At 45.8% G+C, this 27772-nt stretch overlaps 1 protein-coding gene across 5 annotated transcripts in view; it reads right to left on the reverse strand.

The window, feature by feature from the left end:
- Positions 1-202: 202 nt before the first annotated feature.
- Positions 203-27772, reverse strand: part of PTPRG (protein tyrosine phosphatase receptor type G) — a 449911-nt gene continuing 422341 nt past the window's right edge. For 3 of the 5 annotated variants that reach the window (XM_090022695.1, XM_090022694.1, XM_090022691.1), the window contains exons 16-29: positions 19986-20082; positions 18631-18713; positions 18256-18390; positions 17870-18004; positions 17222-17394; positions 16009-16144; positions 15515-15661; positions 13745-13838; positions 12446-12522; positions 11853-11981; positions 9325-9471; positions 8160-8302; positions 6448-6583; positions 203-5138 (exon numbers count right to left, since the gene is read on the reverse strand). In XM_090022695.1, coding sequence (XP_089878821.1) covers positions 4992-5138; positions 6448-6583; positions 8160-8302; positions 9325-9471; positions 11853-11981; positions 12446-12522; positions 13745-13838; positions 15515-15661; positions 16009-16144; positions 17222-17394; positions 17870-18004; positions 18256-18390; positions 18631-18713; positions 19986-20082 — 1779 coding nt within the window. In that variant the 3' untranslated portion in view covers positions 203-4991. The remainder of the gene's footprint in view (positions 5139-6447; positions 6584-8159; positions 8303-9324; positions 9472-11852; positions 11982-12445; positions 12523-13744; positions 13839-15514; positions 15662-16008; positions 16145-17221; positions 17395-17869; positions 18005-18255; positions 18391-18630; positions 18714-19985; positions 20083-27772) is intronic. The other 2 variants (XM_090022693.1, XM_090022692.1) reach the window with 2 other exon arrangements.

Consider the following 27772-nt stretch of genomic DNA (forward strand, 5'->3'; position numbering starts at 1 on the left):
CTCCCAAAATATCTCCCCAAAACCAAACACCACATTTTTTTTTCCAAATGGATCAATGAGACAAACTTATCCAGTGACTGGCTAAGTCTAATTCCTATTGCACACACTGACAATGGAATCAAAAGAAAATCCAACTTTCACAATCACTGCCCCAAAGAAATAACATGTGTGTTGTTGTTTTTTTTGGAATGTGATGATGGTGTTTCACTACTTCAATACACAGAAAGTATGATTCACATATCCACCACAAAAAAAGGAAAAAAAAAAAGAAAAAGGAAAACTATGAAGGAATTGAAACTAGAAAAAAATTAGCTTTATATGAAAATATAAAATTCTATGATTATATACCATAGATACAAAGTTCCCAGAAGATGCTTATCCAAGCAACAAAATATTTACAGTTTGAATGATTTCTGCTATTTAAAAATGAAGGAAAAGGAAATCGGAGCAGATGTGGATGCTTAGTTCTTTAGAAACAATGGCTGCTTGCTAGTTTCAAATGGTCTAACAAAACAAAAAAGTCACTACCCCAAATGTTGGAGAGTTGTGACGTTTTATAAAATTGACTATCTCCTCTTTTGGAGACACGTTTATTCTTAAAACTCAAGACATTTTTCTTGAAATTAATTATCCTCTGTAGAAAATGCTTCCCTTTGCAAGTAGTTAACAAAAATACTAAAAACAGTTTAACAGCTAAGACAAAGTAGAGGCCAAATCTCTTCATTACAGTTCCATCTCTTTCTCTCTCCATTTTTGCATACCTTCTCTGCAGGTAAGCAACACCAATGTCATCTACACTGTTAGAATGGCAACAAAGAGAGAAAGTGCAAAGGGGTCACAAGCAGAGTTGAAGTACTTCTTTGTTTAAAAGGAAAAAAAAGAAAGAAAGAAAAGGAAGAGCAATGCAGTGGATTAGCAATTAGGCATTTTTCCTTCATATAAAAATTCACTGGCACCATTTGAACAAAAACTTCAGCACACAGGATTACATGGCAGAAGAGAATGCATTTGAGAACATGACTGCTAAATCATTAAGACAACTTGATTTATTATTATTTTTCTTGAAATTAAGATTGTTGTTTGTTGGGTTTTTTTGCTGAGAATTAGTAATATGTATCTTTGGTAAAATTGATATCTATATTTAAAATTTTTAACCAAAATGCATTCATTAAAAAAAAACCAAAACCCCAAAGATTAATAACAAGGCAGTTGTGCTGTGTCACTAGAAAGAAGGTTAAGTCTTCTAGTGCTTCAATACATCACTCCGGGATCAACCGATTCAAGCAGTCAAGAAATTCGGAAAATAATTGAAGCCTGGTGGATCCAGTAAATAATCAACTAGAATGGACCCACCAAAGAGGAATGAAGTACCAGAATCAAACACAAATAAATACAGTTTAGCTCTTTTCTCATCTGAAATGCTAAAAGGACAAACGCTGCGTTCAAGCCAAAGTTATTCTGACCTTGGCTCCGCAAACAACTCAATGCACTTAACTTTACACACAGGAGCAGTCCCACGGACTTTTGCAGAGCTACCGTCCTAGCATCGCTAACCGTCAAGAGGAACGGGCCCATTTTAGGCCGAGAATGCCGCTGCTTTCCATGTCGTTACCGACACAGCAGCTCTCCTCGTTTTGGAAAGCTCGGTCATTACTGAGGGCTCAATTCATCCTTCTTTCACGTGGTCTCCCAGCGAACCACCTGCATTAAACATGGGGAAATAACATGGTCTTGAGATGTACGCGTGCACACGCACACACATACAAGCCACTGGTCCCGTTCCCCTCCAAGTGCTAGTGCTGAGGAAGGACCGTGTCTCCTCGCCAAGGAATACAGCCCTGTTCTTCCTAGCTTGCACACCCTTTGTTTGAAAGACATCATCGCTACCTTTGAATGACTGCAATGTCAAAACTACAAGCGTCAGGTTAGAGCGGCGAACATAAGAACGTGCCAGTGTCGCTATGCATGTGTATAGGACTTTGGCAAGACAGACGCAGGACAGCATCTCATCCTACCCCTACGAGTAAGGGTCTTTTAACACACGTTCAGGGCTTCTGACAGTCGCATCCAGTCCCAGGGAAACAGGTGCAATTAAGTCATCAGAACTGCAGCTGCTTTCACGGGATGAATTTAGCTCGCGCCCTCTTTTCTTCCTGAACTTCACATGGAACTCCTGGCCCGAACGTACCCCAACACATCACTGCCTTCCTACCACCTATTTTATTGTTGAACTCAACACTGATACACAGTTTGGTTTCCATGGGAAGAAAAAAAAACAAGAGTCGAAAAGTCACAGAACGCCAGGGGTAGGTATTTTCCCCAGGGATTAAGCCCCATGTTGTTAGTGCAGGAGAATGCCAATGCACAAATGTCTACCCTTTACCAGTGTTCAACCCTGCAGCCTTCCTTCATTTGTCTTAACGCATGGTGCAAAGGCAAGGAAGAGAAGGCGAGAAAAGCCAGGCAAAGCGTCACTAACGATCATCTTCTTCTGCCCCCAAAACGCACTGAAACGGCAGGGAACTCAGTCCCAGGTGTGCTGAACAAATTCCTCTCTCTGCCTCTCTCCACAAATGTTCAAACTACCCAGTTCCTCTCACGAATGGGGTGACGACCCCACCCAGCAACCAGAATACTTCAGGTGTGAACTGATAAAGAGTTAATCCGAGTCCTTCTGGGCCCTGGCACAACCACCGCTGCCAGCGCCAAAGCCTCTGTCACCAACGCGGGCTGGTAAATTCACCTCCTGGTGAAACGTTTCAGCCCCAGACTAAGCAGTGAGGATGGCAACATGGGAACTGTGCTTGAATGACTTCTGCCACTGCCGCTCGGCAATTGGAGAGCCAGCCTAAACTCCTACAGTATCTGAGACGGGCTAACCTGTCACAGCCAGGCTGTCTTCATGCTGGTGTTAATGGGAGGGCTAAAGCATCGTGACTCACCTTGCTACTTATCTTATTGAATTGAATTAGATTCTTTGGTGCTGAAAACATGGTGTGTGATGCATTGCTACTTAGCATTGGCTAGTATTTGGGACCGGTAGTATCAAATAGTTAAGCAAATTCAGATAAATCCATAGATGGTTACTGGTGAAATTCCTTCCAGAGTTGGTTTGCCTGGTGTGTTGGGAGGGGAGAGGTGCATGGAAGAAATCTTTCCAGCATTAAAAATACAAGGTCAGGTCTTCAGCTGGAGTAAACTGGCATTGCTCCACTGATGTCAGTGAGGCTCTATCGATTTACAACAGCTGAGCGTGCCTGGCTCCAAATGGGCACCCTTCATATATTTTTTAATGCACAGCACCCCTGGCTCCTTCCTGGCTGACTGCTCTGCCCCAAAATGCAGTCTGCAATTCTCCGATGGAAGAAGCGTTTTTTGTCTTGTAGATGCCTATGCCCCAGGGAGGTCCTACTGGAAACAGAAAAAAAAAATCGTGTCAAAATCTAGATGAAAAATATGCTTTAATATTGCTGAAGAGTCCTGCAACCTTACAGTGCCCTCTGGGTTTAGCTGAAATGTAAGACTAAAGAAAAATCAACCCATAGACGAGGGACAGCGCTTTTACATCTACCCCACGCTTCAGAACAGCCAAAAGAACACCTCAACGGGAAGGGGCCTGATTCAGCAATCCCGTTCGCTATTTAGCACAGCTGTCAAGGATGTCTTTAGCTCTGACTTGAAGCAGGCACTGATAACCTGGGACCATAATGCTGTCAAATGGGGAGCTAATAAGGGAAGTGCACCTAACAGTTCAAGAGGATAACCAAATTATTTCAGCCCCCTCATTTTGAGGGAACGTTTGATTTGCGTGGGAATGAGCAAGGGATCAAAAGCTTTGAACTGAACAGTTAGTTTAGCCAAAAAAAAAAAAAAAGAGGAAGAATGTAACTTTATAGGTAGTTTTTTATTAGTTTGCTTCACCAGTAAATATGGATCAGTACTTTGTTTTAGCACTAGAGTATGAAAATTACACACCTGTAAAAATGGCATCTAACAGTTATGAAATTAAGAAACGCCTGTCTTCATCATGTAACATACCATTAGGTGTGAGGTCACGTTCAAGAAAGCGTAAGGAAATTAATGTTTAAAATATCGAATAGCTTAGTAATGTGAAATATTGCTACCTTCACGTCTCTAAAAGCAGACCTGATTTTAGGTTGTAGCATAGTTTTCACTGTATTGGCTAGGATGGAAATAAAATTACGGCATTTTCCTGCCACGTAGCTGTTTTAAAAAATTAAATTGACATTTCTTCCTGAAGCCGTAAATTCAAAATCCATGACTGTGTCCCAGTATGAGTTGTTGTGTTTTATGTTTTCTAATGTCATTTTTTTCTGTGTTCCATGTGAAGCAATTCTTAGGCCTTCCAGTACACAGAACAGGGACCTGAAACAGCACAAAAGCAATTGCTTCAGCTCCCCACGGCTAGTCCATCTCAACTGTAGCTAGTAATCACCTAACACATTTTGTCAAGAAAGGATGAACATTGCTCATCCACTCTACTGCCATGCAGAAGACCTATACCAATGACCAACGTGAAATGAAGATTAAAGCAATAAATATTAGGAGTATGAAGGGAAACAGTATTTCTTGTAGTCAGAATCCATCGGGTCTAGCATTTAAGATTTAAGATTCAGGGGTCACCGTTAACAAAACTTCACTGCATTGAAACTAAAAAAGTAGCATATGCTTGTTGTCATGGAATGTCACATCAGGGCTTGCTTTTGTATTAGAATATTATAGGCAGTAACACTGATCATATAGTGCAAACTAGATAAAATTGCGTTTCACTGTGTGAAATAAACAGAGGTGCAAATGCTCAGTAGGATACCATTAAGACATAAAATGGCAAAAAATAAATATCAAAACTTTTATCAGTGTAAAAAAGTAATCGGGTTATTGTATAACCTAGAGTCTGGCAAAAAAGGCCTCAAAAAAGTTCACTCAGTTTTCAGAAGTTCTACAAAGTAAGTGCCTTTTCAGGGGTCCAATTAGACAAGAGACTCCATGCTTTCTGCCGGATCCGACTCATCGCTGGTCATCACAGCACCGTTTTTGTCCAGTGTCATGGGGCCGTTTCCGTTTTCCTTAGTGCTGACCAAGCTGAGCATCGCTTTATAAAGAAATTGGTACTGTTCCTGGAATGCAAAGGACAACACCTTTAATCCCTAGGCCGCTTAAGAGGATTGCATTGACATTTCTGCATTTCTAGCCCACGGAGATTCGTAAGGAAGGAACCCCCTCCTTTCACCTGAAAAGCATCATGCCAGCAAAAGAACCAATAATGCCCGTAGACTGCAGTGGTCCAGATATGCTCAAAACCCACCTTCAGAGTCAAGATACTGGTTTCAGCTGTCCCATACAACATTTTACTTCCATACTGCCGTCTTCCCCACACTTCCAACCTGTCAGGTCAGTCAACTAGAGGGCTTAAACGACGGAATTAAATTCCCCCCATTTCCTGCAGATGTAACAAGTAACTCTTCCCATGCTCATGATCTTGTTCTGATTATGAAGCAGTTACTAACTCTGAAGTTACTCTAGAAACTCCTCACAAATTGGAAGCCAAAAACTGTAAAGAATAGCATCGACTGAGCAATCAAACCCAATCCACGCTTATAATGCCATCTCATTTTGCATGTATATTGCATGGGACCTGACCCAGTGACTACTTGAAGTGACTGGGTGTTAACTTCTGCACCATATCAGCCTCACGTGCACCTCAGCGGTCTGGTGTGTTACACCTACAAAAGGGTTCAACTGGTCAGGGCAAAATGGAGAAGCACTTATACCAGCTGTTCGGTAGGGCTTGCTTCTTCCGGCACCTTTTCATTTCTACCTCCCTGTCCCACCGCTACGTGTGTTCCCCATCAAAATGTACAATTAGCAGCAGTAATGAGGTAGAGTAAAAGGCAGAATGGCAGCATCCATCTGCCGTGGGGCATATACAGGGCCTAAGTACATCAGCATGCATCAAACCTAGATTTTGCTCCCGAATCTAAGACGTGCACTTCAGACACGAGTGGGCGGACAGGAGTGAGTTCTGGTTTCTTTGGGCTGAGCATCGGTCTGGGGGCTACTCTAAACTGCACCGGCTGGCTAGGGCCTGGGCTTCCAGCTATGCTGCAGTGAGTTACAGCCCTGTCCCATCCCTGCCCCCAGGCTGGGGCTCTTCCTCACATGCTTAGGCAATCCCAGACAGGGATGCTCCGTACACAGAGAGAGCAGCAGCCTCACAATCAGGTCCGTCGCTTCCCTAAGGTGCTCCCAGGTGCTGTCCTAAGTGTACAGCACAGGCTGCAAGAGAAGCCCATAAGCAACTTCCACAGCCTGGCTGCAGAGGCACTGAGGCTTGATAACAGTGCCTGCGTGTGTTTTAACTGATGTTCTTCCTCTTCAATAAAACCCTTGGTAAGCCTCCCACTTATCTTGCATGTAAAGACTTACAATGTCTGTAAATACTCCAGGCCGCATCAGATTGATCATCTTTGCCACCTGGAAAACATCGACAGCGTTTTCATTCTCCAGCTGCTGTGACAGGGTGGTAAGGGCACACAGCGTTCCTGCCGACACCGCTCCATACCTGGAAAACCGCAACGGCGCGCGGGTGAGATGGGCAGAGGTGCGCTCCGGGCTGCAGTGAGAGCTTCCAAATATACTTCAAAACCTTTCGCTCTCAAGCCATCCCCCGCCCCCTTCCTAAGCTTGACAGGCATTTGGTACGTGCAGATCCACGTGTTTGGGATTAATAGTGCGCTGCGTGATGGAGCCATTTCATGCGCTACAAGGAAATTTTTATTTTCATTTTCAGCTGTGTTTGTTCAGGCTCTGACCAAAGGTGGGAGAGGCATAAAGATGAAAAGAAGTGAATACGACAAATAAACCAACAAACCAATTTACAGAAAAAAACAACTCAGCATGGCTAGAAACGCAGGTTTGATTTTTTCCCCTTGTTTCTTTGGGTCTAGCATGAAACATCCAAATCAATAATGGGACTAATTCCATAAAACATAATCTTAAATACTGCAAGAGCAGCAAAAATCACACAGCAGATTACCCAAAGCATGAATATTAAAGCCAGCGCAGAAGGAAGAGCTGGCAAGAGCCAACTGAGCTTACACTGTGTATTAGAAGGCAGGAGCAGTGGGAGAAAAACCACTTGCTAGTGCCTAAGGCACTGTTTGTCAGAGTCTGCTGCGAAAAAGCTGTGCACCAGCAGTACCCCCATGTTAGGGGAAAGGTTTCTTTGCTGCAGAGGGATATGAGCATACGTTCTTACACCCCAGGAGCTGGGCTGGCTCTATGGTACTCTGCAAATAAAGGAGACTGTAATGATTTCCCTAGTTAGCTCCAGCAGTGATGGGATGCCTGGTGGCTCTCGAAACTGTTTTTTTTTTTTTTTGTAGTAGTGCCTCGTATTAGTTTAAAGGGGTATCACCATTCCCAACGGGTGAATTCTACCCCTCCGCAAAAAGCTGACATCAGGCCTGCGCATGGGGCTATGATGCCTCGCTCCTGTGCTGGCACTCTGCAGTTATGAATTTCTCCCTATGCAAAGAGCTGCTGTGGGACTGTAATGCATGGTCCTTGCCTTCGCAATTAGCAGCATCTCCCCAGTTTTGGAACCGGTTACAACTGTTTACAAAGTAACAGGTAAAGTGTAATGGCATATTCAGCACCCTCTCCAATTAGGCACTGAAATAGTAATGGCATCAGAGCATTCGCTGTTACAGTGCAAAAATATACAACCATCAGAAAACACTGACAGCTACTGGACTGCATGCACGGCTCACAGAGCTCATCCTGAGTTAGCTCTGCAAAACGTTATGGGGAGGGAGTGGGGAGAACTATCTACCCAGGAACAAAGACCAGGTTCCCTCATTGAACATTGTGAGAACCAGCTGAGCAGAATCTGGACAATCCTGCTTACATACTGGCTGCGCAAAGCTCCAAGTCCCCCAGTGCAGATGCTGGGGATTCAACGGTTTGGATAAAAGTTTCATAAACCAAATGCAGGTAACTGGGAGCCTCGTGCTTTGGACACTTCTGCAGATGCACGGAGAGCAGACGCGGCTTCCACCAGTGATGTCTAGCCTGAAAGACCAGACCTGATGCACATGCACAACCACCAGGAAAAGAGGAGGAGGCAGATGACGTACTCATCGTGAACAATGGTGGGGCCATCCCTCGTTAAGGCCTCTTCCTTGATTACATTGATAAGTTCAAAGGTACTGCTTATGGGGGCGTCTGGGTTTGGCCATTTGGGACACTGGAAGTGGCGCACTTCCAGCACGTAGTCGTCCTGAAAGAGAAGACCAAGCCTGGGGGTTAGATGCTTGAACACCATGTCTGTACACCCAGGGATGCTGGAGAAGGAAATCGGAGTGGCCAGACAGGGAAACCCCCCTTCCCCCTAAGGCAGAGAGGATGCACCATGCATCTGGTCAGCCCTGGGGTCGGTGCACTGGTGCAGGCCCTTTCTGCCAGGGAGCTGAAGACGGGTCTGGCCCTTCTGTCCCTCCCACCATGCCTGCAGCTTCTACCAGGGACAAAGGCCTCCAGACAGGGCAGGGGTTTCCCATGAGGACAGGAAGCCGAGTTCTCCTCATCAGCAGAGCTGAGTCAAACTACACAGCTCGTGGCATCCGAGCTGCAGAAGGACCAGGATCTCTGTGGGGCGCTCCACGGTGGCTGTCCATGCATAAAGCCCTGGTACAGCCCTGGCGCAGCGAGCTCCACGGCCCGTGCCTGGGTGACGCCACGGGGCTGCAGCTCAGAAGGCAGCTGGTCAAACAAGAAAGGAGCAACCCCACAGGCATCCAAATGTACAAAGCTGCCAAAGGTTTATAAACCTTCTCCCTGCAGCAAAACACTGCTGCGGTCCCATTCTCTGACAGCGAGGCAGTCTGAATGCCTTCAGCATGCTTTAGCAAGGGCAAGATTCGCCATCTCCGTGAAACCGCTCATTTGCAGCAGCTGAATTTTGGAGGAACAAGGCCTGGGATGTCGGTGTGCTGTTTAAGGAATAATACTATCGACTGAATGAAAAGCAAATGTCCAGACTTCTGGAGGGGGGAAAAGCTGCAGCCTAACCGAGAAGAGAAACCCAATGCTGGGGAGCAATCTACTTGGAAGCAGAAGATGGAGCCAGCTTTGGAGACGTGAGAAAGGAGAGGAATAGCCATCCCTAGCAGAAGATACCCCCACATATACAGACAAGTAAATCTGAACATCATTTACCAACTGTGAGCTTTTTAACTGGCAACGATAACACCCGGAAGGAAAGACGGAGCCCGTTTTTTGGGGTGGGGAAGGTTACTTTACCTGGGTAGCTTCAAGGATAAAGTCATGGATGATAATTTGCTCTTCATTAGAGAGGCACAGTCTGTCTTTGCTGATAAGGGTCACGGTAAAGGCCTCGCAGTTCATGGATTCCTCCCGACTTGGCCAGTACACAAACTCATCTTCTGCCTGGGGGAATAGAGCAACGTGATGCTGCCGCTTCCCAAATATCTTATTTTACGTGCGACTGAAAAATCCAATGGATCAAAAATGGGTCTGATAAATAGATACGACCAGAAACTGATCTCTTCAAACTGTTTGTCTCTAAGACAGACTTATTACAGCAGTCAGCAAGCCTGCAGTGTCCTGCCTGTGCTTTCCAAATACTGGAAGTCTGCTTCCTAATTGGTTTCCTAGGGAAATGGTTATTTTAGTTCACTAACACTTAACCTTTATACAGGCACCATAGCTCCCAGACCATCTCACCTCCTGCCTATGCAGTCTATTACTCTTTCTTTTGCAGTCAAGTCTGACACCTGCTTAGAAAAATTCAGAGAACTTGAAAAATTAATTGCTTAGTATCCTTAATTTTTACTTCTTGTGATGGCCTGATCCAAAGCCCATTGGTGTTAATAGACAGGTACTAGCTGCCCTTATGTTGGGCTTTGGATTAGGCCCTTTAGCATCAATGCATAACACTTAGGTGTTGAATTTTTCTGAACTGGGGGGAGAAACCCCAAACAATCCTAACCCCGAGGAAACAGTAAGTCCATATAAATCATGTTCTCAAGGAACTTTAGTGCATAGCAAAGGTCCTTGAAAGATGAGGCAACGCTAGCCTGTAAATGAGATGAGTTCAATGAAGGGGGAAAGCATGCAGTGTCATGGCACGCTCCTGAGATGGTCAGCTGTGGATGATGTTGTCAAGAAATTGTTCTCCACACAGTAAGCGTGTCTTCCGAGTCACTGAACCCCATCACCTGTTATAGGCAGGGCCTGTTCCCCCCTTAGAGGCGGGGGCTGGCTGTCACTGTCCTTCCTTTGCCATCAATAGCATTTCCCCAGCATGCACAAGAAAGGGCTGGATTCACTCCAAAGTGCTGCAGGCTTGTGCTTCGAAGGACAAGACTAAGCAGACTTTAAAAAACACCCAGGAAACCCTGCCCTATGCAGGGAGGAACCTCGCCCGTCTCCCCTGGCAGCCATGGAGAGGCCTTCAAAGCATACGTCTGCATTTCACGTCCCAGTATGTAATGGAAGAGGGACACCTAAGCGCTGGGCCTCACGTGCCTCAGTCCAGGCTGCAACTGTGATGGAGGTCACAGGGAGGCTTTTGAAAGCGTTATCTGGCATCCAAAGGACCATGCTTTGATAGTGCTGGTTGTCCTGCTACCCACTGCTCTTAGATCAGACTAAGCTGCCCCCGCTTCTTGTGTGATCAGTCTTCCCATGCTCTCACCCTGCCATTGCCTGCAGGACAGGATTGGTACCCCCCTGCTCCCCCTGGACACAACCCCCTCCGAATCACACAGTAAGTACCCTTGTGAGGCGATTTGCCAGGGACTTTTCTATCCCACTAAGCCCTGCTCGCCCTGGTTATAGTACAATTGTTCCCGTGCAGCAGCACTTTTCCACATGCTCCTAAGACAGGGCCGGCCTCTTCGTTTTCACTTGCCACGCTTCCTTTTCATCAGTGCTTTTGGGTTTGATTGCATTTGTCCGACAGCTCTTTCCCCTGGAATTCCAGCTGATCCCTTTAATCTTGCCACGCAGCGGAAGAATGTAGACTGTTACCTCCCAGCAGCCCTCCTGACTGCTACTTTCCTGCTGTAATGAAGACAGCTCCCACACCCCTCCCAGCCACAATTATCCGTTCACCTCAAATGCATGCACATGTGGAAAAAAAAATCAACTGTTTAGTCCTTAATCCTTTTCAACCTGCACTCCTGAGACACCTGCCAGCAACCCGAAAACAGTGATTAACACCTTGCCTGTCGCACTTCCCCTTCTTTAATGCTCAGCCGCTTTTATTTCCATTTAAACCCACTCACACAGCCACAGTGGCTTTTTCCTTAACACGGAAATAATGTATTTATTATCTTGAAGGTCCTTAACCTTCAGTCCCCCAAGCAAACTAAGAACGACACGATTGTCCCAGTTACACATTTTTTGCTCTGCTTCATGTCCTTAACCTTAGCCCCTGGCAAACTAATAACTCAGCTGTGTCTTATCCTTTCAATCAAACAATCCTCAGAAACATATCGCAGACTCTGCCCTGTTTCCAGTGAGCTGTACGGTTTGCTCCAGTTCGTTAGCCTGCAGAGCATCTTTTACCTGCGAGGGAGGATATGGGAGATTTGGACAGTGCAGAAAGGAGCGCGCCCCATTCCTAACGCCACATTTTACTGTAACAAGGGGGCAGCACAAGCTCAAGTTGAAGCACCTGGCTGGAAATGAGCTGCATTTTCCGCTGAAACGCAGCCAGGGCATGCAACCAAGTGACATGCTTCCTGTCCTCTGCTGCGCTGAGCGATTCCCATATAGCATACCTGGCTCCGTGCTCAACTTACCAAGCTCTGGTTGTCTGGCAGCATGACAATGATCTGCGCATTGTGATCCCAGATCATTCGCCAGAAGTCCTTAGTTGTGTGGGGCAGAGGGTGCTGGGTGATGATGAACTCATTGCTCCTGTAGTAACCCTTACACAGCAAAGGCAAAAACACACGGTTATTGAACCGAATGCACTGAAGGCAATATCTTTCCATTATAGAAACAGACAACATTGCTTTGCCTAGACCTGAAAACGCCCTACCTAATTTACTTCATGGGTTACTGCTAATATTTCTACACAAACCATCTTCTTTCCAACTTCATATCCACTTTGCAGAGTCCCCGCTGGTTTTGTTTACCGTTAATGCCAACATTTATTTGAGAACCGGCACTGAAAACACTAATTCCACAAAAATACCTCACGTAATTTAAGTATTTTAGACAATGATCTTTAATAAAAGACAGCTAACGGCTTTACATTATGGAAATGTGTTGAAACCTCTTCCTTTATGCTGAGCCACCATATACAAAACGAAGACAATGATAGGAATCTGGTATTTAGCACCTCTCAACTTTGTAGTTTTACTTTGTAATTAAGGGTTGGCTTCCTCACCATGATGTAAGAGGCATTAATGTAGTCGGTTCCCTTCATTCCAGGCAGGGGTGCGAGGCCCACTCGCGCACGCTCAGCTGTAAGATAAAAAAAGGATCAAAGCATGGTCGCGGCAGAATACAGAAAGCAGGAATTTCTCAGATGTTTCTAACAAATCCGACACGGCACAACTCCCGTCTCCCCCAGGAGCTGGCCGGCATTTTAACCATGATAAAGCACTGCCAGCAAAAGCCGAATAGAAAAGAAACACTGCACAATATTCCCACAAGGACAAAGTAATTTCAGGAATCAAATTTTACTATAGCCAAGATTTTCACAGCAGGCCGAATTACCAAATAACAGTATATGCAGTGATGACAGGGGATTTCAGATAATTCTCAGCTATCGTGTTCCATTCGCCTCCAATTGTGCACAAAACCATCTGATTTATTCTGCTTCTCCATCCTTCTGCAGCATTACCTACTACCATTTCTCTGACCTTGGGGTGAGCTAGCAGCTGTTTCCACAGCTGAAGCAATCCTCTTGATTAGCCACCCGAGAACGTACATGTCTCCCTCAACACATCTAGCTTCCTTTAGAGGCAAGAGATGCAGTCAGTCTCCCAATATCCCTGGTTTTTGGTCTTTTTTGAGTTTAGGCTTCACGTGCTATCCAGGTCAACGAAGCCATCCACATGTGGTGATTTAATTACAGCAGCGACACTGCAAAACAAGCATCTTCAACCACATGGCCCAACCTCCTCTGAACGTACAGTTCTAAGACTGCATTTCTTTGCAGACAACATGCCCCAGAATAAGAGACGCACCTTGTTTTTGAAAGGCTGAATGAAAAAAAAAAAGCTCTTTCCTTATATGAAGTAGCTACGTTGCAGCAGCTGGGGAGCTGAGTCTGCTGTCCTATGGGACCCCATGCCAAATTTCTATTAGCTTTTGCCTGGGAAGCAGCAGAAATGGCTCTAGCTGTACTCACTTGCATAACATTTGTACTCCCAATTTCCAGCAGCTGTTTTTTTTTTTTTTTTTTGGGGGGGAGGGTGTTTTATGCAAGAAAATGTGGTAATCCAATGTTGGAAGTTTCATCGATAAAAAACCTGATCAACACCGTGTTTGGACAAAGCGTCTGTCACCAGGCCCTTTTGCTCCATTTCAGCAAAATCATTTTAAAAGACAAGATCGCGTTGGCCAAACAAAAAGGCAACATTCCTCCTCCTAGCAGCCAGGCTCCTTCATGCATAACGCTAGCAAAACCCAATACAAAAACTTCTGCTAAGCAGTAATCAAACTGAAGATGTGATCTTACACGGCACAACTGATGAGTTCCTGTTCTTCTCTTTGTTGCAGTCTTTCTGAGCACTGAAGCATTCCACATATTTTGCATTACATTGTGTAACCAGCTGAAAGAAAATAAGCAGTAATTGGTTTGACTAAGTCGTCATGGCTCTCCGAACCGAGAGGCAAGGTTTTTTCCTAACTCCTAGAAAGACGCATCACTAGAAGAACAAATTGCATTGTTAATTTTTGTTTAAAGTACAGGGGATGGCAACAGCGATCATAAAATATGTTCATTCGACAGTCAGGTCTCTGCAGATTTCAGCTTTGGAATCCAATGAAAATGACCTTCCCTTCAAAGCTGATTCTTGCTCAAGACTGAGCGCCTTAGGTGTTCGACACTGAGGCACTCACCCAGGAAGCCAAGGGTTAGGGCTCGGCCCCCTTCGCCCAAAGGGCTTTGAACCAGCATCTCTCTCACTGCCCAGAACAGCTCTCTAATCACCCGGCCACAGGTTAGGTATTATCCAGTCCCCTCTCCAGTGCTCCTTTTGAAAGCAAGTCACTGAACCTTTCCTTTAAAAGTCAATGAATAAAATGGATGCATGGATCTGGACTTGGATATATTTGCATGTCCACAAAGGGCAGGCGTACATGTCTGGCCAGTGAGTAGGTGATGGTGCATGCTCAGTCTTCATGTGCATGCTTACATGTCTGCAGGGATAATATCATTGCAACCTATGCCAAAGTCCGCAAAATGCGACTTACGCATGGAGACAAATCGCTGTTCTGGTACACAAAGGGAACACGCAGTCTGCCCTTCGTGTCTCAAGTCAGTTCGGAAACTGAGACTTAAGCTGGTAAGACACGGGGTGGGGTTTCTTTTGAACTCTCCACCAGGAAGATTTTTCTGCGAGACTCATGTTTAGAATTTGGATTTTTCCAAAAAAAGAGAGAAAAAGAAGAAAATTTGTGCGCTGAATTTCTTCTCCAACTGCGATATTTTTCTTGTTTAATTTGGTACTTAAGCATCTGGAGTGTCATGAATGCCGCAGAAATGCAGAGATTCTCAGAAGTGAATTCAGAAAATGGCCCATTCATTTTCTGGATTGTTTGGCACCTGGTGTAATTTAACACTTTCGGGTCCTTAGCTGGTGTACGACTGAGTGAGCTGTGCTGGAAAAGCAGACTCTGCACAAGAGTCTTCTCAGGATACACAGTCGCACAAAATAATTTTAAACACACTCGTAAAAAAGAAAAAATAATCAAAAAATCTCAAATGCCAGGAAGCTTTTAATGCTAAAATGGGAGAAATAGGCAAAATGGTTTCTTTTGCCATAATGGATGCTATTCCATGGTTTATTACTGGAAAGGCAGCAGGTGCGACAACTATTAGCAACGAGACTATTTCCTGAGTCGCAGAAGACGTGTTTATCCTATACCGACCGTGCCGAGGTTTTACATTATGCTAACGGCCCCCATTCTGCTAGCTTTCACTAGAGCTGGGTTCGAGGCATGATGATGATCTACACTAAAAGCTAATCAGACTTCAGGAGTGCTCAGATTCATGGGTTGGTTCAAGCTGCCTTCAGTGCCTGACTCTCACGTCCCACCCGTCTGACTCCATAGACTTAACCCTGATTTACAGCAATGCACCTATGGTTGTTCAGACTAAATCCTCCATGCTTGGCAGCGCTGACCCAGTGGTTTGGCTCTAGTTTTACTTATGAGATACAATAGTAAAGACACTCCCAAAGCAGAGTAAATAAAATGCTCCTGACGACTCTGGGAGCTCCTGTACCTTGAACTGTTTTTCTAGTCGTGTCTTGCCTCCTATTCCAGGTATGAGGATGCTGTTAACGTAACTGTGGAGCTGATTTGCAGACACTTCCGTTTCTTTCCCAAGGATGGCTTCCAACAAGGCATCATGAATAAAAATGTACTGCTCCTAGAAAAGCAACAGCAAGCAGTTTCAGAGCAAGGTAAGTGAAACAGGGTGCAGCCGTTAATGAAGGTTTGCAGCATACACAGGAAAGGGTTACAACCTCCTTTTCAAAACACCCAGTACAGAAATGCTGCCAAAACCAGCATCCACGTTCCCGAGTATAGTAGAAACAACCGAGGTAGTTGAGCTTGCATTGCAAGCTGCTGATCTTGGAAAGAGACGTTCCAGCGCCCCAAAAGCCTGGTGATTTACTTCATTTGTACAGAAAAATAACTGAAAAATCCATTTTGCTTTAGATTACCCCATAAAAATGAACACAGCTTTAAATCCAGCATCTCCCCGATCTTTACCTCTGTCTGGACGAGGTAGTTGCGCTGGGTCCTGATGTGTTTCAGAAAGCCCAGGACATTGACTGTGCTTTTGTCTTTTATCTGCTGCAGCATGCTGTCGATCACAATGTAGGTGCCAGTCCTGCCCACACCAGCGCTGCAGGAGACATGAGAAGAGACCGGGATGAGTCACCTCTACCAAATTGAGGGCTCACAATGGCAAAGGAGAAATCCTTGAGCTTAAATACTCCTGTCCATCACAATTACTTCTGCTTCTTCAAGTCCTTAAACCAAATGGTTTCTTGAACATTTTAGGATATTAATTCTGATCCAACACATGCTTGCATCCACCACTTCTAATGACAATTCTCCCAAGTGCTTATTTCCCTTTCTCTCCTCAGCTAATTGGCTTCTTTCTTTGCATCTTTCCACAGCAAAATGAAAGTGTGCGTGGGGCACACGCTGTGCTAGCAGTGAAGACAGCGGTGAAACCCCCTCTGCCCCATCCTAATTGCTGAAGTCCCCTTACTCCTGAGATCAGACTGACACAAGTGTGTGCCTGCATGCCACACTCCCACCCTCCATCCCTTGGGTGGACATACCCGTAGTCTCTGCCCCCAGCAAATGCAGGTGGCATTCAGTGGCCAGTGCTAACCCAGGCTACACGATCCCTACGGTCAACACGGGCTAAGGTCCATCATCCACTGATGAAAGGCTCCCCCACATTCAGCAATGGGGAGCCAATCTTCATAGGAATGAATCGTACTGCTTTCTGTTCACAGGTGATGGGTGAAGAGGCAGTTTGCCAATAACTCGGTGAACCGTTTCAGCTGCGTCTCAGTCTAGTCATCAGCTGGAACGTGCGGCCAGTTGCCCAAGATGCCTGTTACTGTGTTCTGCTCCTTACTGCTGCAGCTTTAGGAAGCCATTGATATGCATCTACTGCAACACGGCCGTCACCTGAGATCATGTATGTCACTTGCCACTGCCTGTCGGCATGTTAAACCCACCCTGGGCTGGAGCCTGGCACAAGGCCTCGGCCCCACCTCCAAGCCAGGGGCTTAAGGAGGCCATGAGCTTTGCACAGACCCTCTGCACGGGTGTGGAATGAAATGTGCCGCCATTTGCAAACTAACAACGTATTGCGCCGGCACCGATGGTTCTCCAGCCACAGCACGCTGCATACAAGGTGCGTCTTACACGCACCAGCGAAGTAGAGCGCGCCCCGCCGTACCTGCAGTGCACGACCACGGGCCCCGTCTCCGGGGTCCTGGCTGCAGAGGATCTCCTCACAAAGGTCAGCACCGGCAGCGCGTACTCCGGCACGCCCATGTCAGGCCACTGGGTGTAGTGATACTGGATGACTGTCCTCTCATTCTGCCGCCCCTTGGGGTTGCCTTTCTGACCCTGGGCAAAGAGCGCACGCAACAGGAAGGGACAAGTTAGGACAGGGAAGTGTGGCCACATAGACGCACGATAAACACCTGCTTCTCGGGGAGGCCAAAAGGGTTAGGATTAAGGTATGAAAAGGATGAAACGATTCACAATAAGAGAAGAGAAAAAACCCATTCTAACAATTTAATTAACATTAATATAGTTGCTGGGCTTAGAGTCTTTTCCAGGTCTTCTCCAGCTGGGCAAGGAGAGAATACAGTGGGGAGGTCGTGGGTCACAGCAACCAGCTACAGGGACTGGGAAGCACTGTGCAGCTCCTCGCTTTCAGCACAAAGACTACGGATACAGCCTTTCATCAGGTATGCAATGGTCCAGGCTTCTCCACAACAGTATAGACAGCATGCCAGGCCTGCAGGCACACACGGCACACTGCCCCCACCCAAGAAGCCCCATGATAAGTGACCGCGAACGAAAAGGGCTCACTTGCCTTTTTCATCTTGGCGTTTCGGACCGTGAAGCGGCGGACGGTGTAGCAGGCATGGACTTTTGTGCTCTTCAGCGTGACGATAATGTTGCCGTACTCCTCGCTGTTCTCGGTGGGCCAGTACTGATCGCATTTCCTCTAAAGAAAGGGAGAGGGTGCTGGGTTAGGGGTTGGTGAGCTTGGGTTTTAAAACCACCCAACTACTGTTTACTAGAAAAGGTGGAAAAATAAAAAGGAAGGGACAGCTCTACTGTGCACTTTTCAGGCTGTACAGCCTTGAGCATGCATTTGAGCATTTAAAAAAATGCTGCCTCTGCAGACAGCATCAGATATTGTACTTAATTCACTATATTAAGTAGCAAAGGGAAGCTGTGAAGATGCTCCCTTACCCTTCCTTTTTCCACAAGGTTTGTGATCATGACAATAATTCCAGTATTTTGCTCCCAAATCATCCTCCAGAAATCTTCAAATGTCGACTTTAAGGGTCCCTGGGTGGCTATGTAGGCTTTTGCTTTGTTGTAACCCTTCAAAGAAAAGCATAATGCAAAGTCAGATGAAAGCAATATCACGGCAGACATGTTAATAATTTAACAGTAAAAAAGAAAGGTGCCTTTCCCATTTTGAATATTTGAGGAGCTGGCAGCAGACATGCCAGGGACTTGCAAAACACAAACACTTCAGAAGCAATAACCAGTTATATTCCCCTTGTATGAAAGGATTCACAAGAAGAGAAGAGGTGAAAAAAAAACATTCAAACAACTTACATCAACATAATTAGCATTAATGTAGTCGCTGTGCTTAGAGTCTTTTCCCGGTAAAGGCCTTAGCTTCACTCTACTGTGATCATCTGTGGGGAGAACACACAGCAGAAGCGTACTAAGAGGAAAACGCACAACAAGGCAGGTAAAACATCCTATTTCCAACACATTTCTGGGAGGGAGTCACTCCCTTTACAAACACCCTCAAGAAACTGGAGTGAAGGGGAAGTGCAGGAGCCTGCCCTGGGGTTGCGGGAACAGATTCTCAGGCTTTGCACTGATTCATTTATTGTTTAAAGAATGTGATTTCTTTAAATCAACAGGTCCCTTTCGAAAGCTGGGAGCAGAAGGTGTTTCTAAGGGAAGGAGGATCTCATTAAGGCACTGTTTGGACCATCTCACGCTTCTTCTGAGAAGGGGTTCTCCCTCCTATTTTTATACACTGCAATCACTGCACCCCATCCTGTGCAGCAGGCTGGCACCTTTAGCCCATGCCATGCACCGCGGGAGCCAGACACAGAGACCCTCAACTCGCTCACGGCTGCACAAGAACCACCAAGGAGCAAGGAATTGAACTGTCTCCCAGGACCCAGGCTCACATCTCTGCCAAGGTGTGAGCCTGGCACAGGTGAGTCAGCTGTTCACACTGTCTCTATAATTCAAGTAAAATCATGCTGGCCTTGCTGCTCCTGCACTTGCTGGACCTGAGAGCAGGTTTACATTGCAACCTTACATTGCTGGCTCAAAATGCCTGCAGTGCTAGGATCCTGCCTCAGTTCTGCATCAGAGAAGATTACAGACAGCCTTATTCTGCTTCCCATGGCCTGGCCTACTCTTGAAATGGCCTTCGGGTTAGCGGTTCTCAAAAGCACACCTGCGCTGCACTGTGTATGCTGCTGTCTGTCCCAGTCACGTTCTCCACTGGACAGACATGGATGTCAGACATAGCACATTTGGAAGTAGGAAGGAAGCTCATGGATTGATAAAACACTCTGCCCCTCCATGCCCCTCCTCAAAGTCACCTTCCCCCAGATGAACGCACACGGTGCTGACTGTGATTCGATCCTAATTACCCAGCTCCGTGGCTTTACACAGGACAGCTACCTGTGTACACTGCCCTCACCCTATCAGACGTCAAAGCACTGACATTTTCGTATGGGAAAGAGTGAAACGCACAACTTAAAAACTTTGGACAAGTTGATTGGAGAGGAATTCACGGCCACACTGGCAAACTTGAGTGGCCGCCCTTCTCTGGCCTAAGTCATTTCAAACAACCTGGTTTCCCACTCCCGCTCTGGTCCCCTCTGAAGTGAGTGCCTCTCGCAATGTATGTGCTAGATTTACTGCCAGTGCTTACTCACATGCTAAAATGTTGATGTATCTGTTCTTGTGCTTGTTATCGGGGTGATTGGAATGTTCTGCCGTGATGCTCATGTCGGCCGTACAGCGCTGCACTTCCTGTTAATAAAATTATTCAAACAGAAAAGACATCAGAGCAAGAACACAGTTTGTTTCCGTTTTACAATAGCTCCCTGAAAACAGGCTTAACCATCAACACTTTAATTGTCTGATTTATTTTTTTAATCTGCCAGCAGGTTCCCATCTAATTAAATCCGGGACATTAGCGGACTCCCAGACTTCGATTACAGAACTGAGCCTCCGTGATGGGTGAAGGTCACGCTTTGGAGAGGGGCAGTGGAAAGTCTATGTAACACACAATATGGGCTCTTCTTCTGCCCCCACTCACCGCAGAAAACGTTGGCTTTTTTTAAAGAGATTTCAGCTCCAAGTGGCACTGCTGCTCCTTGTGGGTGTTGTTCCCTCCTACAAGGAGCAGCCAGATAGCTCAGCAGCTCATCAAGGTCACAAGTTTGATCCCCGGTTGGACTAGATGATCTCTTGAGATTCCTTCCAGCCTTACTTTTCTATGGGAGCGTTTACACATTCATTAATGTGCATTTAGTATAATACTTCCTTAATAAAGTACTAAGTAAATGCGCAGTACCTAAAGTTACTGAGCATTAGCACCAGCACACGGTTATTTAGTGATGCTTACTGTGCATTAGCCTAATAACACTGCTCAGTGGGCTATTAGCACAGATTGTGCCATGACACGCTACTGCAGAGTGTTATGAGGCCAATGTGCATAAGTGTCTCATGTAGACGTGCCCTATGATAGCAAGATAACTCTCGGGTGCTTGGACAGGACTCCGCTACCTACAGTGCAACACTTTCTGCCCCTTGGTCGGAAGAAAGGAGTGTGCGCCAACGGTGCATTATGGAAATGGTTCTCATGTGTGGTTTTCCAGCCAACATCGGGACCAGCTGGCCTCTGCACCTATTTGTGGCACTGGCATTTTCATACAATATGAATGCAATAGATCTGTGGGGGAGACAGACAGTGTCTGATGACCACCTAACACCAGAAGAGCAAAAGATTTCCAGATTTTGGAAGAAAAATGCAATTTTTTTCATGTGCAGCAGGGACATCTCCTCAGGGGTGGAGCTGCAGAGGCGTTTAAGCATCTAACGAGGCAGACAGATGCCCAGTGACTTCTACAAGGATGTCTAAATAGGACAGGGGGGCAGGTCCCACTGGCTTTCAGATCCTGGCATACTCCAAGATGGGTAACAAACCATATCAGCACGCAGCCGTGAAAATCCCAGAGCGGGACGTCTTCTCCCCACAGCATGGGGATCCCAACGATTGACCTACAACCAGATTTACTTAAACACCTACAGAGTTTCTGAGCACGTTTTGTGGACTTAACTAGTCAAACACGTCCTCTATTCATCTGGGGAGCTATTTTAACCTGTAAGCCCACCAACAATGCCCCTTTCAAAATATCCTTCTTACATCTACTTACCTTCTTCATCCTTAGCATGAACACTACTATTATTCCATTACACTGGAACCACTTTTTGAAAATACACTGATGCGGGCTTGTTTAAACATTTGTAGGAGAAGCTATTTAGCGGGTTCAAGAAGTCACATTTTATAACCTAGATTTCCTCACAGCTAGGGAAGGGAAGTGCCAAATTACTTTGTACTGTAGGCTTCAAAAATAACAGTACAGAACCTGCCTAATAAGGGAAGTCATTAGCAGAACACAGCTGCTACAAAGATCAAGAGCTAAGTGACAGAGAAAATTATCAAGAGAAATGCTATACAAACAGCAGATGTAACAGAGTTCGGCATTATGCAGACATTTCGCAAAGGAGTTGCATAGCAATTTTGATATTTTCCACCACATTTACATTTAAAAAGTGCAAAGTACACCAAAACCAAGTACAGTCTGTGGCTTTTATATTCACTGGGCATTCCCTAGCGAACAGTTGCCTCTTCCTCTCTCTTTGAAAGGGAGGAAGACACTGCAGGCAAAGGAGATGAGCTGAACTATGACAAAGATGAACGAGACAAAACCCTTTGCTGGCCTAAATGAACAGAATCCCGTTTCTATCAGGGAAACGCAAAACATTTTTCACCTTAATTTCGGTGCTTTGTTTAACACCGCCTGGCAGCTCCAACAGGCCACAGAACACACTCTGCTTTGGAGCATGGATTAAACCACAAGCAATATTAGCTCAGTCTAAGCCACAAATGGAAAACTGCTTGCATTTTTGTTTGGTTTGTTTGGTTTTTTTTTTTAAGTACAAAATTTTCTATTCCTACATGATTACGTCATTTTTATTTATTTATTTATTTAACTTTTTGGAATGGCTATGCATGTTCAATTATTTATGGCAAACTCCTACAGCTGAATATAGGCAAGTCCAATAAGAGCTTTTTGGAGAATACTCCAAAGAGCATCTAATTTAATAGAGAATTACATCCTTGCAAAGGATCTAAAATGGCTTAAATACTACATAGTCAATGCATCACTTTCTATTAAATTCTATAGGATTTTTCCATAAGGGAACGGTTATGTGCAGTTAGTCATTTTAATTAACCTTTTTAAGTGGATGTTGACTGTGTTCTCAGTTTTCCTGGCTGGCCAATAAAAAGTTAATAGAAGGTGAGATTAGACATAAAATGATGGGGGAGAAAAAACGTGGCCCTGGAATAAGAGGTCAGACACAGCAAGAGCCAATGCTTTGGAAAAGTCTCTTCTCAACCCAACAGGCAAGGCACTTTATGCTGGAAAACTTGGCCAATATCTCTCCCAACTATACGGTTGGTCCAATAAAAGACATCACAAAAGAAGAGTCTCCCATGCCTTTCCCGCACCGTTACGTCTGCAATAACACTACAACCCTACTATATTTCCAAGGGATTTCTAGTATCCTTGAATACTCAAAATGTTCAAAAAAAAAAAAAAAAGTCCTCTGCCCTTAGTTGAAGCCTGTGTCAGCTGGAAACAGGGCAAGTAACAGGCTTCAGCTGCAACAAGGGAAGTTTGGCTTAAGCCTTAGGAAAAGCTTTGGCCTACTTGGCCCTAGGGGGGTCAGCTGAAGGGATGAACATGGTGTGGATCCAAGCATCCTTCACTATTTGACACAGGCCACCCCCCAGGGGTTCTGGAAATGATGTACTAGAGGAGTCTTCTAGATGTACTAGATAATTTCCACTATACTGGAAACCACTGTCCAGGCACCAGGTCTTCCTAAGCTGACTTCAGTGACACTGGAGGGGTGGGTAAGGTGTCTGCATCGAGGTAATGTTCACAAGGTGTGAGATGGTCTCCATACATAAAACTAGACCTGACTCCCTGCCTCGAAGAGCTCCCAGTCTCAGAAAAATACCACAGCAAAGGGATCAGACAATCAACCAGCCCTATAAGGCAAATAACGAGTTATTGCTAAGTGGTTTTCCATAGGCTCCCTTAGATGGCCAACTTCCTACAGGATGCCTGGCAGGTAGAGAAGGCGAGAGTAGCAGGGGAGAAAGGTGGGCTTCAGACTGGTCGGGGGGTCAGGAACTGGTAGGAGTCTTGGGAAGAGTTGAACGTAAACTCATCTGTTTTTATCCCGTGATGTTGCTACGTCTTAGGTAGATCCTGCTCTGCAGGTTTTAACCCATATTTTTGCCTTTGCTTTTGGCCAGAGAACAGCCAGCATGAGGCCAGGTCCCTCCTGATGTTGTGACCTGGGCAAAGACCAATGACCGGGTTCGCATCCAGCGTGAGAATTTCAGGTTTTATCTGGAACAGCCGATGGTGGGTCGCTGCGGAAGGAGGCGTCTAGACCACTTCATTTCTTTTGCTGAATTTAATTGCAGACTAGCTAACTAGCCAGTGTCCTTTACACTGAGCACGTTACTCTCTGAAGACGAACAGGCACATCCTCTAATTTTGTCCTTTTCAACTCCTCATTGACCACTTGAGAACCCAAAGTACACGGTTTCAATCGACCTTTAGTTACTGCAAGAAATGTTATATTCCATGCTATTATGGCTAATTTAGCTTTTAATTATATTGTCCGTGCTAATGCTAATTGGGATTTGATACACCCAAGTTTAATGATCCATTTTCATTGCCTTCCTGAAGCAAGTTACAGATTAGTTTGATAAACTTCAAAGAATTTTCACTAAACTTAAAAGTGTAAAATCAAACCGCTACATGTCTGGTAATACGAACTAATGAGCTAGAAGCGGCTGGCTCACCAGGCAGCCTGTTGGCTTTGCTTATGCGGGCCCCTCTCCTTCAAGGAAGTGGTTGAGATGGCACGTTCAGAAGACCTTTTTCTGAAGGTGCAAAGGAAGCTAGTTCAGGAGGTACATTGGGAAATTATGTGGGGTTGTCCACCACTAAGACAGCAAATTTGTTCATGACAAAGATCTTTTTCATCCCATGCCATCAATCATGGTAATCTCCTGAGCCAACTTTTGGTCGTCCTTGCCCACGGTCCTGCTGGCCCAAGGGACATGCTCCAAGGACACACTGCTATAGACCCGGCGGCTTGCAAGGACCTTGCAAAGGAACAGCATAGAGTCTTGTGTGGGCATCAATCCTTTAGCAACACAAGGTGAAGGGGAGAGCTGGGGGCACGCAATACATGGAAGAGGGGAGAGCAAACTGAACAGGCTACCCTAGCACTGCACAAAGCTAGGGGACAGGCAATTTTAACAATAAGTACAACCGGAGGGCAGAGGTCCCCAGCCTTTGCTGGCCCATGGTCAACAGCACCAGGCATGTAACATGCCAAAGGCCACCTTGTCTTTTGCCTCCCATGTCGGCTTCATATTGAACGTCACTTCTTCTGACAATGAGCACTGCTGGAAGGGCTGGCCACGCTGCTCGGGGATGGCTAGGGTCGGGGTAGGGCAGCAGCCTGCGAGCTCACGCCAGACCCAGGAGCAGCATGGCTGTGAGCGCAGCCTCTCAGCAGGGCTAGTTGTGCCAGGCGGACTGATATGCTGAGCCAGCTATGCTGGCTTTGGGACCCAAGGGGCTGTGTACACCAGGGGTGTCAAACTCATCCCACCCCACAAGCTGGATGAGGGTGACTGGGCCAGGCTGTGGGCCCAAGCAGACTGAGCCCAGGCCAGGCTGGGGGACACCACATGCGGCGCGTGCCCCTGTACCAGCTCCATGCACTGCACGGGGGGGTTGACACCTCTAGCATACACAGACGTGTAAGCAGATCCCTCTGCAAGGAGCTGCCCTGCACGGACACATCCAGAGACACCGAAGCGTTACTCCATGCACACAGCCGGCCTACTCATTTCATTCCCATCACTCCCATCCTCCTTGTAACTCTTCCCTCCCATGGCTTGCCCCCCATGAGACATTAAGGTCTGGGGGCAGGGACCTCACCTGGACTGAAGTGTGAGGGTGGGACCATCAGACGAACAATTAGCAGTAGGAAGCACAGGCAAGTGGGTCTCCCTCGAGTACGGTTACCTTCAAATTCTACTTGTTCAATTTAAAATAACCACTCCCCAGCATTACGCTTTCCAGCTCAACAATGCAGGATTTCAGTCTATGCTGCAACAGAGATGCCCTCGCGTCTAGCAGCATCACAGGGGTCCTCTCGCCTCCTGCGCCCCTAAGACTGACAACATGCGACAGTGCACGGCCCTGGGCCAACCAGGCTTAACACTTCCGCTGCTATCAGAAGTCATAAATTCAGTGTGCTCAGGGGCATCCTTAACTATTCTGTGTGTATAAGAAAGACTAGTAAACTGCATGATAAAGCGGTCTTCTGGCAGCATGACACCCTGATGGGAATACAGATGCATTTTGGATCTACCTTCCATAGAAAGATCTGCGAGTTTAGAGACCTTTTCTCTGTCACATAAAAGGCTTCCTTAGCACATTTGGAAAATATTTAACTCTACCTCTGCCTTTAAGAGGGAGAGGGGGAAGCAGTTTTGAGTATTCAGACCATTTGCTTCCAAAAGCATGCTCTTACAATGAAATTCCCCGTAAAACTCAAGGCAGGCTTCCAAAAACACAGGAAAGAAAAGAGAAGCAAACCAAGAGAATATATGCCTTTTGCTAAGGGCAGATTGCATTTGTTCCTAACATATTCATCTCCCTTTCAGCTTCTTTCACAGAGCTGACTGCTACGGAAACTTTACAGCTACTTTTTGGATGCTGTCTGTCTTATGGTCCAAAGTCCCCCGAGGGAAGAGAAGAATACACTCCCTTTCAGCAGCTAGGCTCCTATTTTCTCTCATGCGACTGAACTTTATACAGACAGACAATACTTTTGGCTAAGTGACTTAAGAGCATCAGTCTCCCTCTCAAAAGTGACCAAAGGCCTGAATGAGCGTGAGCTGCTCTGCCTTTCAGCCGCACAGCTCGAGAGCGAGCTTGCGGCATGGAGGTCATCTCAGGCTCTTTTGGGAAAAAAAAATGGACACACGTTTCTAACCCACTTAGGTGCTGCAGAAATGTCACCCCATGGTCTTAATGGATCCACCTAGGTCCCAGTCCCGGTCCCCGTTACAACACAGACGACTTTGGGAGTCCTTTGAGGTGACCCTGGTACAAGGGAGAGGAGAATCCTATCCATGCATGTGCCACCAAAGGGAATATAAGCCATTGCAGGAAGGGGCCATCCCTCATATACATGCATATATCTGTCTATGTGTGTATGCATCTGTGTATTTATGTATATGTATACGTATCTTCTTCTCAAGGCAGCAATCTTTCTAGTCGCAGCCTCTTCTCCCAGGAGGAGATTTCTTTTTTATTTGTTTTTTAAAAAAACCTAAGGACCAAATTCGGGCCTCGTTTGCACCGAAATAAAATGGGAATAACCACAGTGGCTTCAAGGAGTTACGCCGAGTCTTGCGCTGGCAGAAAGAGCAGGATCTGCTCGCTGTGCAGTACAGTTATAAAAGGCCGCTTCCCTTCATCAGAGCTGGTGAGCTCCTGAGAACAGGACTAATTGGCTAAAGCAATCTCTCCTGACAAGCTATCACGGAGCAGCAGTCACAGAGAGCAGTCGTAGCATGAAGGGAAGAAAAAGGCTATTAGAGCTGTATTTCCCTCTGTTGAAAGCTACGGGCGGAGATGTCCAACATTTGTTAATAGCAATGATTTTGAGGCAGCTGAAGCAAAGCCTGCTTTAAGTCAGGCCAAGTTTACAGATGTGTAGCTGATTATTTTGAATAATTAAATGGTGTCCAAACCAGCTGTGATGAATAGCACTGGGGTCTCAATTCATACATAATTGAGAAGACCGAGTCACATTTGATCATCCTGATCAAATTCTACCCTCTGGAGGATAAATGTTTGTCCTGAATACCATCAACATTGTTAAATGCCTCAATATTCCTGCTCAGTCATCCAGCCAGCAGTCAATTGAACTAAATCACTTTAACACCTCACACATTTGCTATCCTCATGAATACAAAATGTTTATGACTTACACAATAGTTTTTGGGCATCAGGCAGTGCAGCCACTCAGACAGACTGTAACCAAACAGCAGTAAATGGTTTTTAATGGGACCATTAAAGACAATACCTGCATCTAGTCATGTCTTTATTCCATTAAGCAAAGTGGCTTTAGATATTAGCCCACCAGTTTTGTTTCACTGTTATGTGTGTAAATACATCGGCCTTTATAACTCATGTACCCATATTTCTTTTTTAAAACAGCCATATATTGAAGAATATGGGTCCTCTTTGGCCCTCCACTGAAACACCACCACAGCTGCATGCTATTTACCAGCCTTCCTAGCTGAAATCATCTCATC

Source organism: Crocodylus siamensis, chromosome 11 (genome assembly GCF_052110815.1).
Source record: "Crocodylus siamensis isolate JL-2025a chromosome 11, ASM5211081v1, whole genome shotgun sequence".
Taxonomy (NCBI): Eukaryota; Metazoa; Chordata; order Crocodylia; family Crocodylidae; genus Crocodylus; species Crocodylus siamensis.